A 14,575-nucleotide genomic window follows, 5' to 3' on the forward strand; every position below is an offset into this window, starting at 1 on the left:
TACATACATTACCTTGTCTGTACATCACATACAACAGCTGATAACGGTCGATCTCGTTGCATTCCTTCCAAACAGTTGAGTTACAACTGAGATAGTTGTACATGAACTTTATTTTCTCTTCCTTTAAAAACGGTTGCAACCTATAAATGGCGCAGTTTTTGAATGTTTTTTTTTTTAAATCATCCATGAAATTGTACGGTCTAGAGGAAATATATAACTCTTTAATTGCATTAAAAGATGCAAGTTTGCCCAAATACGCCATCACAAATTCTTTATAAGTTGGCGCAATTTCATCAAACCCATCGAATAGGATAGTAAATTGGTAAGCGTTGAGCTTTTCCTGAAATAATCTTAACTGAAGCATTTGTTCTATGGCCCATGGCGATGTGTTTGCTTTTCCAACTTCGAGCAACACATTTCCATTTGAAATTGTTAGAAGTTTTTCCATTTGATCGGACTGCTTTCTAATTTTATTTATGTTGTTAACGGATCCACTGTTTTTAGTTATTGTAAACAGAGTTAATTGAAAAAGACGAAATAGGATCCTGATAAGCGTTGTATCATCCATAGATATAAAATTAGATGTTTTTACACACACAAAGAAGGATCGTTATGGGATAACTCCAACGCAAGCCATGTGAAAAAGACGGTTTTACCACACCCAGCATCATCCAGAACGATGCGCACTTTGGATTGATCACTAAACTTGGAAACCATAGAGCAGTTAGATTTATTTTTTGAATTAATGATTGTCTTTAACGTTTCGATTTTTCCCCTCGAAGGATTGATTGATCTGTCAAATACTTATTCATCTTCCGAATACTCTACGCTGCTACTATCATTGTCACTGTTATACGAGCAATCCGACAAAAGAGAATCAATGTCACTGTCACTGTCACTATCACTGTCACTGTCACTATCCCTGTCACTATCACTGTTATACGGATCATGATAATAAGTATATGAATTGGTATCATCACGATCACTTTTATATGGTTCTAGAGTATGTGGAATATACCATGAGCTGATCGTTTGAAAGCTCTGTTCCTTTATGTTTTCATCCTTCTTATGACCATATCTGTCCAACACTTTACATAAAAAGCTCATCGAATCCTTTTCTTGCACAATTTGCTTGAGAGCCATTGTTGTTCCATTTTTAAACAACTGTTTATATTGCTCGTATAACTGCTCCCTTGACTCCTTTGTAAGATCACTAACAAGTAAACAATCTTCGGACGAATCATCTTCGGCAATTTGCTCAACGACGATGAGTTTCGTTTTATTATCTCTAGAATAATTCCTAATATTGGTGATGAGTTCGTTTTCCAATTTGCCAAGAATCGTTATAATAGTGCTAGAAGATAGACCAACGTCAGAAATAAACTTCACCACATCAGAAAGGACAGTACACAAGTTGTCTTTCGATTGACCGTCTGAGCAGTCTACAATTAGACAGCTGTAGCCAAGTAGCTCTACCGTTTGTTTCACGATTACTGAACTCATTTTTATGTTAGCTGAATTACGATATCGATAAATTCTATAGGATGACTCATTTACAAAGTCGTACAATTCAAGAGTTCGGAGAGAGCTCGGTTCTAAACTAATGGTTGAATACAAATTGTTTTTGCTGCTGAAATATTTATTTGTAGCCTTTAGAATTTCGCAGTAATTATCGTTTACTTTGAGTTCTGTAAACTTTTTTTTAATGTTTTCCAGATTTATCTTCTCGCGTGGATTTTCTCTTAGAGCCGTAAGAAGCATGTAGGAAAAATTTTCAAACTTATCTTTCGTATCATTCACCCAGGCTGGCATTATCTCAAGCGCTTGTTCAAGCAGCTTTTTATCATTTTTGGTGCCACATACTAGCAGAAACTCGTCGAAAAATGTTTCGATAATGGGGTCAACTTTTGCATATGGCTCATTGTTTCGTGAGTTTGACAAATTTTCCTCAAAACTGCTTGCAATCAAAATGATTACTGCTTCTTTGCTTTTATTCTGTTCGCTTGATTTGTCATGTTTACTTTCTAGAAAATGCTGAACTATCGCAATAAAATCTGTACCAGCAGCAGTTTGAGGCTGTTCAATAAACTTGTATATGCCTGGGTTGACTTTTTCTACACAAGATGCAATCAAATCACTGAACAGTTGGAAAATAAAACAATCCTCGCCATTGATTTCATAACCATTTTTAATACAATATGCTAGTGTATTTCCTAACACTTCCAAACTGGCTTTTCTTAGCTCATGTTGTACATCATTGTTTGCTTTGTTAATTACATACAGTTTTCCACCGATTCTGTCAAACAAAGAAAAGGCGCCATAAGTGGTTGGCTGTGCTAATGGTAACATGAACGTAACATCATCACTCAGTGGTGCGTTGGTACACAGAATGTATGTATGTGACGTGCTCGAAATCTGTTCATCCTTGCGGCGGTGATAGTGTTTAAGGTATGACACAAAGTAGGTAGGAATTGAATAGGGACCCTTTGCATAAGGTCCACTAAGTAAATCATGATGTGTGATTGACTTCAACTTTCCTACTGGATCTTTATGTTTAGCTTGAATGTAAACAGTACCTTTGGGTATCATTGCATTTTCGCAGTACAACACTATGTCGTCGAACTTGCCACCATCTTTGTTTTCCATCGTGATTTCAAATTTCGATAGCTTTCGTTCACAGTGTAGGATAAAAGCTCGAAGAAGTATAACCATTCCAAGTTGTAGATGGTAAAACATACCATGATAAGAAGACACTCCTTTAGCTACTTTATGATTCGATGGTCTTGAGGTGTTGCTCGATGTCGGCATCGAGTCGTTGTTTGCAACAGCGCTATAGTTGGGAGACGATTTTCGACTTTTTGCTTGTGCATCCATGTTTGGTTTTTGGTGTAAATAGAAATAAAATAACCCAAACTATATCTAGTACCAGGTGGATTATAGACCATAATGATGCATTGGGTACCTGGCTCAAATTGACGCTGAATCGATATTGTACAAATAAAATTGAGATTGAGTTGATGCTTTCACAGATGAGTTTAGCTGTAACGAAAGAAATTGTTGATGAAATTTAAAACATATCATATCATATATCATATCATTCTAACATTTTTTGAGCCACCTAAATCAGTCTGAGGTGCTAAGACAGTTTTGATTGATGTGGCCTTGTTATCGTCCTTGTTGAGGTTTTGTTATAAAGAGTATGAGTGTGAATTTTAAAACGTAGCTTTCGTGTCAAATTAACTTCAAATATTGTCCCTGAAAGATACATTGTAAGCAAATCCAATTGTGTAGTGTACTGGAAAATTAATATATACATGGGAATGTGTGTATTATTTTTAGTTATTCACAAAAAGAGAGGTGTTTTTACAGTTATGTTTTAAAACATTTCCCGGTGGTACAGTCGTCATCTCGTACGACTTAAAAACAAGCCGCTAGATCTAGCGATGATTCGTGCTGTGTGAATGCAAAAATATTAGCGAAACTTTTTTTCACTTGTTTCTGGTGCAAGGAGAACGATTCACGAAGACATATGGCTTTTGACAACGTACGTATTAGATTACGCCTTAAAATGTTACGTTATGGTTATATATGTAGTCCGGTTGCCTGCAATTCAACAAAATAATTCCTAAAACAAGGGTGCACAAAGAAATGCACAATATACAACCGTTACAGCAAGGTTCGGAAACGATCTAAAAACTACCGTTATGATTCAAATTACAGACAGCTTCAAATTCCGGACATTTCGCATGATTTTGTTGAATATCTTCATAATATGTTCCTGGACAGGCTGCTTTTTCATTTTAGATGTTTGCCATGATGTAGTAGAATAAATTAAAAATGAATTCCACCCCTAGTAGGCCCTGATGCGACAGTAAATAAATATTTTCTTTCGGTCAGTTAATCACCAGAGGCATTTTTAGCAGCTTTGCTTCAAGCCCACGTCAGTGTTATTTATTGGATAATTCCTATTTATCGCGACCACGTGCATTGAAATAAATAAGAAGCTATTTTGGAAGTAGTTATCAACGTGAAAACAGAAGTGTTTCACCATATTGTGCTCTAAATTTCATTTAAACACGAATTTAATGCTGTCCGGAAACGAAAACGAAGCAAGATTTTTTATCTTGTTTTTAATTCCGAACAGCCGAAGCGCATTGTGATTTATTGCATAAAAAATGTTTTTAAACAGTGATAATAATAAGAAAACAATGATGTTTGAAGATTTTTGTGAAAAATGCATTGATGGTCGTAAGGGAAAGACCGTCAATTTGCGTAGCAGTTCTTTGGTTGTATTCATATAAGAGTACAAGAAAAAAACAGCACCAAAACTCCGTTGTATTTAGGACCATCGTTCTATCGGTCCAGGAGGACAACAATATCCAGAATCAAGTGTCCAAACCTTAAAACTCAAAATTGTCCGGAATATGAATCAAAATATCGTTGCAGTTTTATAATATTTTACAATGTTTCGAGTAAAATGATTGGAAATCTATATATTTTTCTCAAATCGTTCGGAGTCGTTCGGAGTCGTTCGGAGTCGTTCGGAGTCGTTTAGAATCGGAGTCGTTCAGAATCGGAGTCGTTCGGAGTCGTTCGTAGTCGTTCGGAGTCGTTGGGAGTCGTTCGGAGTCGGAGTCGTCCGGAGTCGTTCAGAGTCGTCCGGAGTCGTCTGGATTCATCTGGAATCGGCTACAGACGGAGTCATCTGGAGTCGTCTGGAGTTGGCCAAGGTCGGCCTTCAAAACAAAAGCCTGTATAAGAAGTGCACGCGCAAAGTGAAAGACAAAAACACAACGAAAGGAAATGTCTGTTCACAAGCACAAAGGCTCCTGTTGACTCCGACCAACTCCGATTCCAGTCGACTCCGGACGACTCCGAACGACTCCGAACGACTCCGAACGACTCCGAACGACTCCGAACGACTTCGAACGACTCCGAACGGCTCCGAACGACTCCTGACGACTCTGGGCAACTCCGAACGACTCCGAACGACTCCGGAAGGATCCGGACGACTCCGAGCGACTCCAACTCCGGGCAGATCTAGTGGTTCCATTTTGCCGGAGTCGGAATTGGACTTACAATAGTTGGAGACGGATCGGAGTCGTGGGTGCGCTCCAAAGAGCACATCACTAGCTGCTAGACTTCCTTTGAGTAAAAATGTGTGTTTGACAGATATTTTTTAGCAAAATATCCCGCTGCAGCAAATTTGCCCAGCGGGATGTCAACGTCTGCTTCCGAACAATTCAATATCTCGCTGAAAGAGTCAATTATATGCTCGATCGAATCAACAAGTTGTCTGAAAATGTCTATAAAATCCGCGAAAACCCTGTATATCTTATCTTATATATTCCATGCCAAACGGTACGTGTTATCTTATCTTTCTTAAGTGAACAATGGCAATGACAAAATACCTGCTACAAACATCCCTCTTCGTACCAATTTAACGTTAAATGTAGTACAAAATATCATAACATATGATACCAATTTTATGCAGCTGTACCATCACTTGACACGAATTGAACTTGGAAAGAAAATTATAAAGATGTTTGTGTTATGCATTTTGACTGAAATAAACGCATTTTTGCAAACCGAGTGTTGCGCGTTCCAATTGGTAATTGTTGGGTGTACCGACATGCACCCCGACGATGATTTTAAATCATGGGATTCGCCAAACCAAAATTGAGTAACTTAACTTGCCGATGGGAATCAAAATTGATTTGACAAATAGTTTTTCGTAATAAAATCCTGGCAAAAATCGACTTTTTTTGGTCTTTGTAAGTTAAATGTATGCACATTACACACACATAGGAACACTCATGAATGAACTGCAAAAATGACAAACAAAAAAACAATAATACTTACAAATTTAGCAAATAAAACGGGAATCTGCGTGGTTTAAAAACGTCTTAGGCCATTCCCACGAGTTGCGCCTGGTTGATCTGTTTTAGTAACAATCGAGCAACAATAATTTACTATTAACGATCGTCAATGCACGCCAGACACTGCACTTCACGAATCGGACAGGATCGCCTGCACAAACTGTTATGGTGTTCTAGTCCTCTAGCTTGTCCGATGGCTGAACCCAGACGAGTCAACACACCTTTTGAAATGGAATGCTGCGAACTGAAATGGTCTGTAATAGATTTACGACGAACTTAAATTTTGTAGGTAATCTTATCGTGTGAAGCATATATCAGTGCCGCCTTATCCCATCTCATGTTTTTGCTGAAATTAACAACGACATGTTATATACCAGTGATAAGAAACTCGATTTGGGTCGCATAAGGGATTACAGTTAAAAGTATTCCCACGGGCTACACTTCAGAATCTAAATATTTCAGAATTTTTAACTTCATAAATACACCGTCTTCGAGTCCAAATAAACAATGGTAAGCTGCTCTACAATGTAAACCAGTGAAATCTCTCTAAGATGTGGTCTCTTTAAGATGAATTGCCTAATGCCCAGAACGAAAATCCTCCAATCTTCGCAACGGAGGAGTGCGAGTGTGTGTCTCATGTACACAGCAAAATTTTGGGCAACACCACGATGGTGGGAGCGTTTGGGCATGTGATGGGGTGGTGGAGGGCGAGTGTGTCGCACGATTGCTTCAAAATTAGGGCCAGGGGTAGCGAGAGGCATCAAAATGAGTTATATCAACCCCAACAACAACATCAACATCAACAAGAACAACAATAATCCGTCTACACAGCGGCGGATCTAACGGTAGGCGAAATAGGCGGTCGCCTGGGGCCCCGCAGATTCAGGGGCTCCGTAGATCGGTAGTCTATAGTATGTAGTATGTATAAAATTGGACAGAGTACTAATTCCTAGGGCCTCCGAAACTATCCTAGATGCTAGGAACGTGGGGCCCCGAGACTGGCGAATCATTTGCACCCCCCTCCCCCCGGTTGAAAACCGCTAATCTAAGCTGACGGTCCCTTGAAGTTTTGCCTTAGGAAGATTTCACTGTAATACGGACGTCACACGAGCAGTGGCGGTACGCGGACTGAGCGGCCGCGGGGGGCCCTGTCAATTTAGGGGCCCCGTGGATGGTAATTCCAGCATATACAACAGTGTGTACAGTAGTCTGTGTACAGTAGTAGTCATCGAGGACTTCTGTACCCAATAGGAGCCTCATGGACGAAGAGACTCATACTTGGTGTTTGGTACTTGGTGTCTAAAAATGATCTAGATAATTTTTTTCATTATATCGTTTCATAGACTTGAAAAACGATCAAGTATAATTATTCGCTATTAGGCAGCGTGTTGGATCGTCATCAGGAAGTTTGTGATGTAGGTGTTACACTGTACTCTAGTTTAAATGTCCATTTACACGTTGACAACACTGTTAACAAGGCATACAAGATGCTAGGTTTTATCTTTCTACAATTCCGATAATGTACTTATGTCTTAAGTCTTATGTCGTTGTTTACTTGTCTTTTGTGCTGGTGGGTGATGTACTGCCCAGTACTTTGGTTCCCGAATTGCACTACACAATATTCTCAACACAATAGAGGCAATACAACGGAAGTTTTCAAGACTTGCTTTAAAATGCGACCAATTCAGAGGACTTACCACCATGTCAAGTTATCGCTCGCGTTGCCGTCTGATGGCCTATAGACGCTCGAACACCGTTTTAAGGTAAACCAATGTTTATTTGTTGCTAAAATATTCGTCTAAAAAGAATTGAGAGCAACCTTATATGGATACAATGAGCCGTTACTAGCTATAAAGGCAATTCAATACATGGTCTTATCACTTTGATTTTAGTTTAACAACCAACACATTTAAAGAGATTTTTTTTTCTAATTTCGAATTTTAGGCGATACCGGATTAAGGCAGATGTTAAGGGAATAAGTTAGGGATTAGGTGTTGAATAGCTAAATAAATATATTTATATTTGATTAATAAATAAATAAATAAATTATGGGTAGTCGAGGGCCGCCTCGTGTGACATACGTATAAAGACAGATTGGTATAGATAGTAAACGACGAACAGTTACAATTTATTTTTAGAATATTACCTTTCAATGTGTCTCGAGTATTACGTAATAAAAGATCTTAAAAATAACAATTTGAATCAGAAAAAGGGAAATAAAAAGGTTTTAAAATCTATCTATCTTTGTTTGTACTCAAATGACGAAATTAAATTAAATTCGATTAAATACTGTTCCACTGACAGGCAGAAATTTATGCTTGCAGGCTTGGGTCATTTTTAGATTCAAATGATTATTGATCGTTTTTAAAGGGGTATTGTACTTTAAGTTATTTTGTCGATCACGAGTATTCCAATGCGTAATCACCAGTGCTGCAAAATGTCACTATCAATGTCATAAAAAAAATCTGACTGAAACAAAATCCATATCAGCGTCACGTACTCAATTGTGATAATCAGAGGTGATACTCAGAACGATTGGTGTGACTAATACATGCTCATGACATGTTTGCGACCATCGCTTGGTCAGTCGCTATATCACGACTTTTTTGCTGTGATTAATTTTGCAAAATGTCACTGACATAGTCATGACAAATTCTGGTTGAAACAAAATCATCTCAGCGTCACGAGCTCTACTGCGAAGATCAGAGGCGAGCCTCAAACTGTTGATGTGACCTGGGTAGCGGAGGAATTCGTGAGGCTGAATCGATCGTTCAAAGGAATCGCCCTCAGAGGCGCCTTGATCTGCCCTCTCATTGCCAGGGATTCTGCAAGGTAGCCAGACAAGCGATATTCGAAACGCTTTATTGAACAAAGAGCTTAGTGTTTCTAGATTTTTTTTAACAAAGTAATCAGAGCTCTTCATCGCCTCCACGGATTTCAAAGTTTCGACAGCACTGAGACTGCCAGTGAATATATAATATTGATCCGGAGGGCTCGCGCTTATTAGAAGCAACGCGTAAAATATGGCAGATAACTCTGCGACAAATATTGAGCATGGCTGTCTCAATTTGAAGAAGGCTTGTTTGGATGTATTATATACACCAAAGCCCGTGCCCACGTCTGAAGAGGATTCGTCCGTAAAAAGGGATCATATTAAAACTTAAGCTTTATTTTACTATAAATTTCTTTTAATATATTTTATTTATGCAAGTTACATTTTCACATTTTCTTTAACGTGAAATGTGTGATATATTTAGTGGAATAAAAATATTAAACAATAAAAATACCCCGAAGCTCAATTTATGTACATGGTAACTGTATATTAATTCACACTCGCTTGAATATTTAGTATTTAAGATACTAAATATTCTGAAACCCATGGAGGCAGACAATTATTCAAACGAATAAATAAATAAATAGATAAATAAATAAAAAAATAAAGAAATAAATAATATTGATCCATTATGCGCTTCATGTCGAAGGCAAAGGTGTCGAACCTCCAACACTGTATTACTTCAAAATAACTAAAAATGCCTTGAACATAATACTATTGCCGCCTGGTTTAAAGACGGCTTGCGCAATTTTATGCATAATTTCTACAGAGACTCAACCTCTCGGATTTGTGTGGAAATGTGTAAAATTAGAAGTATAAACAAATATGTCATCAAATTTTACCCTACAACAAAGCACCCATTACCACAATTACATATTTAGAGATTTCAGCGTTGAAAACTATGAATCGCACTTTTATATTTCAAGCAATGATTTATTTTCCACGCTTACATTACATAGGTGTTGCGAATCCATCGAACATGATTAGAGTTTGTACAACTTTACCTCACCAGTGCTGCATTCGATCGGTGGATTTCCAAAATTTACCTCATATTTTTCAGACGTATCCACCGTAAAAGATGTTTCTTTTCTTCTGTTTCTTTTGTAATTGTCGTACGAGACATTCCTCTTTTTTCTTCCTACCTAATCGATCCTGCTACCACTCTCCAAAATCTAGCGGACTTCTATGTGCTTCCCCATCGACAAAAACCCTTCACTTATCGTGCAATTAAATGTTAGCATGAATTTATCAGTGCATATGTACGTATTACTCACTATTTCTGAGTAAGGGTTTGTGTTTTTACTAATTTACTTTTATTTTAATTTGGCTATCGCATTGAACGTGCCTCCTTCACTCGAACAATTACACTCACGGTAGAGCTGTTATTCACATCTACCTGTATGTGTGTGTGTGTTCGTGTGCGTGAAAGAAGAACCTCTTCGATCTGGCCCTTACAATATGCTCGTCGCACACGAAATGCTTACAATTAATTGTTCATAATCTTTTCCTCGCTGCTGAGGATCGCGGACTTTGATTTTAACCATTGCAATCGATCTTTACCGGTAAGTAAACGATTCGATTGGTTGTATGTACATGGCCTTACGTACTACGCGTTAGAAGGAGAGGGAATGTAGCATGGTTTAAGGCGGAAAACGAAATTCGATTAGAGGTTTGTTCCGATTTTGTGACAGAACAAAATACCTATTATAATAATAAAAAGTGCAACTTTTAACGCACATTCCCAAAGAAAGAAGGTACATTTGAAACCAGTGACAGGTTGCAACTACATCAAAGATTCGGAAAATGCCGTATAACTCTTCTCCGCAATAGGGTAGTATGTGGTGACCATGGTGACTTGAAAGCTCGGTGAGTGGAAACCATTATAGTACAGATCATTAAATAGGTGCTCGCAACAGCGAAAGCACTCACGCAACACTCACTCGCAGTCGTGCGCTAAAGAAACGAATTATTTTCCGATTCTTGTCTTACTTTTTAAAGGAACATTCTCGAAACCCTCCAAATACGACGATGCATTACTACATGGTTCGTAGAGTGGTATTTTATGCAAAAGAGTTCATCCAAGCAAAGATCCCTTTCTAGTGGGGGATAAGTACTCCTCCAGGGTGTATATATCTATGTACATGTATATAAATAAATCTTCTTGACTTTGGAAGGAAAGATCACCAATAACACGCTTAAAATGCCTCAGATGGGCTCTGTGCCTGTAGCTTTGAAGGAATTCGATTCTAGTTCGACTCCCGCGGATCTCGTACGGTGGTGATACCTCCGAGTGCTTACGTGGCTACACTATAGGTAGTACAATTCATGGGTGTGTGTGTGACAATGAATTGATTCTGTTACTAGTTGTACAAATTGTACGCTTCATCTTATCTATCTCCTCTCCTGCTTATCTGTCAAAAGAGGGCTTTCCTGCCTAGTGCATTCATATCGCTTAACTTACACGATAAGTTTTCGAAATTTCAGTGCCTGTGGGAGAGATATTGGGCTTGTATATCTATGTCTATACTGTTTGCTCACTGTAATTCCTTCTACGCCAAGTACAAATCAATCGGTTGGCCTTCTGAGAGTAGAGTGTGTGGTACGCCTGCGCTTCACACAGCCGCCGGTGCTGTGTTGGCTGCGCATGGCCACTATACGTTAAGCTTATCTACTATGCTTCAATGCTTTCCAGCTCTTTATCTCCTCTTAGGTAACCTGACTCAGTCAGTGTGTGTGTGTGTGTGTGAGGTGACCGTGGTAGGGCCCCACCATCTTCACGATCATTTCAATTCCTTCCCATACTCTGCTTCATGCTGCCGCACACTTAAACACTAAGCCAAACCGCAATAAATAAGCTGCTGATAGCGAGTGTTGCCGCCAACCCACATACCCCACACTAAATGCTGCCCCGAGCGCGTGCGGGCACCCTCGCTTCCGGTCACGCATAGCTTTGCGCCAGGTTCGGTTGCTGGGGCGGCTGCACGCTCTGCTGCAGCGTGCCCACCGCCCCACAGTGCTCGGACAGATGCCCCGTTAGATGAGCGGCGCCGGTGGCCCCCCCGCCGGCCGGGTCGAGCGTTAGGTTCACGTTGCAGGTGCCCCGCTCGACCCAGTGCTTTAGCCGCCCGCGCAGCTCCTCCAGACTCTTCGATTTGGCCTTGTTGATGCGCTTGTACTTCACGTCCTTCGGTTTCGTCACCGACCGGTGGTTGGACATTACGCGATTGAAGTTCGTCACCGCGCCCTGCACCTTGCAGCCGCCGCCCTGGGCCACCGGCGTCATGTCGCACTGGTCCGACGGCTCCACGTCGCAGCTGCTGCTGCTGGTAATGATGACCGGTGTGCCTTCCTGCCGTGCGCCGCTCCCTTCCCCGGCCGGCTGATCGGTGGAGATGCACTTTTCGGTGCGATTTTTAAACTTGTCCCGCTTCTCGCTGACCGCATCCGGTTTCGGTGAGGTGGGCCCGGTCGTGGATCCACTGCCGGGGCCGCTTCCCGCCGTCCCATTCGCACTGGCCGCCGCATTCTGTGGCTCCGGGTCCTCCTCCACGCTGTACACGGTTTCGAGGATTTCGGGCCGCCGCAGGAAGCAGTTCGACCGGCGGGTATTGTTGTACTTCAGGTTCGTCTCGATCGCGTCCGAGATGGACCGCACGATCGTGACGTCGTTCGTCATCTTGCAGGAGCGTGACTTGAGGCTGCCGCCGCCACTGATGCTGCTGCCGCCGCCGCCGAAGTAGATCGAGCTGTTGCAGTCCGAGTCGACGTCCTCGAGCACGACGGCCGAGTCGGAATCGTTGAGCGAGTCAAAGTCGTTACTGTTGCCGCTGCCGCCCGCGTGCATCGGTGCGTCCATGCCGACGTCCATGATGCCGTGATCGATCAGCCGGCTGGAGAGCGTTTCGATGATCCGCTGCTGCCGGTAGATCGTCAGCTCGCGCTGGTAGATCACGTTCGAGACCTGCTTCTGCTTGCGCATGATGCGCGACTCGAGCAGCAGCAGCTGGCTGGTGAGATAGTTGAGCTGCTCCGTCTTTTCCTTCTGCAGCCGGTGGTTCTGCTCTTGCTGTTGAGGGGGGGAGGGTTGTCAAGGGGAAAAATAACGAGAAAATTATATTAATTTATTGTTTTACAAAAGAGAGGAATGGGACAGGATGAAACATTTATTTGAAAAAGAACATACTCGCGTCTGTACAAACGGATGGAATGGAAAGCCACATTGTAAAGTAATTGAAGTTTTCGCTCACCAACTAACGATGCTCAATTGTTCATGCGTCATAGTGCATGTTGGCACCAAAGGCACATCTTAGACCAAACCACTACATTATCGTTGCATACCTCTTTACCCCTTTTTTCCGAGAGGAATATCTCCAATAGGATTGTCTTCTGCACGAGTCTCAGCTCAACCGCAAACGTGAGCCACATTTTGGATGGTCGTTGTGGCGGAATTGTGCTTCTAGGGAAGGACGCATTTGATGGCTGCCAGAGAACACACCTTCTTACACTTTCGATGCCTTTTTGCCTCACGCCCTGGCCTGTTGTTCCCTTGCCCTGATCGTTCCAACCAAAAAGTTGGAAGTGAACTAAATAGATTACACGCCACAGCCGCGCACAGACAGGCTCCAAAGTGGTTGATGGGAAACTTTTGCACGGTAAAACACTTTCGTATACAGCACGAAACCCGAACTCGATTTTGGGGCATTGCGCGAAAAGGGGTGCATCGTTTTGTTCGTGCTATACTTTTGTGCAAGAACATTTTTCGCTTTTCTCTACTCCTTTTCTAGTCTTTCCCCTTTGTGTTGCGGGGATTCGGGACGCCCAGTTTTACCCATTTCTTCGTAGAATGTGTTAAAGTTTGGAATGGTTTTCTTTTACGGAGGGGAGCAAAAAAAAGACAGAAAAGGATGCATGTAATCCTATTTGTGGGTAAGTTTGGCTATTGTGACGTGGAAAGTTTTAACCAGTAAAGCCCCGTTGCCCGTCAAAATCGAATATTCCACTAGTCGTCGGTTGGGTTTACACACCCATCGGGGGATTCTATCGGTTCTATCGGGGGATTCTGCTAATTTTGGGTGTAATGTTTTTAATGCTTCGCTTCTTTTCGCTGTTTCCATTTGAGTTACTTATTGAAGCAGAAATAATCTCCTGACAATTGTCAACGAATGGTAACACTATTTAGGAGATTATTTACGTGGTTCGTACATATTTATTTATGTATTATAAATTTTATTAAAATATCTAAAAGTTAACAGCTGTATGTATTGCTTTTGCTTGATAAACCTGCAACTAATGTTTGACTAATTTATAGTAATATTTACTGAACTAGGTAATTTATAACTTGCAACAGCCAAACAAGACGAGTGTAAAATCGTATTTGCCGGATCCTTGGTTTAAAAAAACAACAATCAAAGAAACAAAAACTGTTTTATAGCATCAATCTAGAAATTAAAATATTTACAAATGTTTAATCAACAAAAAAAGACACATTACCCCCGATTAGTGCATGATTGTTTGAAACCCAAACGGTACCGACGTTAACGTCACGTACCAAAAAACAAAAATACATCAAAAACAACACTTTTCCAAAATCGATTACTAAACCATAACCTCCCTCCCCTCCCTTAGCACGATTGATGGTCCAACGGGATGCCAATCAGTATTCCCGAGAGCACGTGCCCTTTTTGAACCATGCGTCCCATTCAAAGCGTCGTGCAGTTTGGGAGCTTAAACCTACCCAGCTCCCTTCCATTGGCCTTACAAAATCTAATTTGTGGTTCTTTTGAGCCAACAATTCAACACCCACACTGCCCAGCATGCTCCTTTGCTTCATCTGGCTGATCTTAAGAGTGACTGTGCCGTGTTA

The 14,575-nt window shown here is 40.9% G+C and overlaps 2 protein-coding genes across 5 annotated transcripts in view; both read right to left on the reverse strand.

Annotated features, from left to right (window-relative positions):
• Nucleotides 1-804: 804 nt before the first annotated feature.
• LOC120905203 lies at nt 805-6,095 on the reverse strand. Its single transcript, XM_040316082.1, has 2 exons — nt 5,863-6,095; nt 805-3,039 (listed from the first exon to the last, which is right to left on the reverse strand). The coding sequence occupies exon 2, from the start codon at nt 2,872-2,874 to the stop codon at nt 805-807; it is 2,070 nt and encodes a 689-aa protein (XP_040172016.1). The 5' UTR covers nt 2,875-3,039; nt 5,863-6,095.
• A 3,493-nt stretch (nt 6,096-9,588) lies between these two features.
• The window catches only part of LOC120902064, a 79,489-nt gene continuing 74,502 nt past the window's right edge, over nt 9,589-14,575 (reverse strand). For all 4 annotated transcript variants that reach the window (XM_040310544.1, XM_040310543.1, XM_040310542.1 and 1 more), the window contains one exon: nt 9,589-12,778. In XM_040310544.1, coding sequence (XP_040166478.1) covers nt 11,651-12,778 — 1,128 coding nt within the window. In that variant the 3' untranslated portion in view covers nt 9,589-11,650. The remainder of the gene's footprint in view (nt 12,779-14,575) is intronic.

This window comes from Anopheles arabiensis, chromosome 3 (genome assembly GCF_016920715.1).
Source record: "Anopheles arabiensis isolate DONGOLA chromosome 3, AaraD3, whole genome shotgun sequence".
In the NCBI taxonomy this organism is placed as follows: Eukaryota; Metazoa; Arthropoda; class Insecta; order Diptera; family Culicidae; genus Anopheles; species Anopheles arabiensis.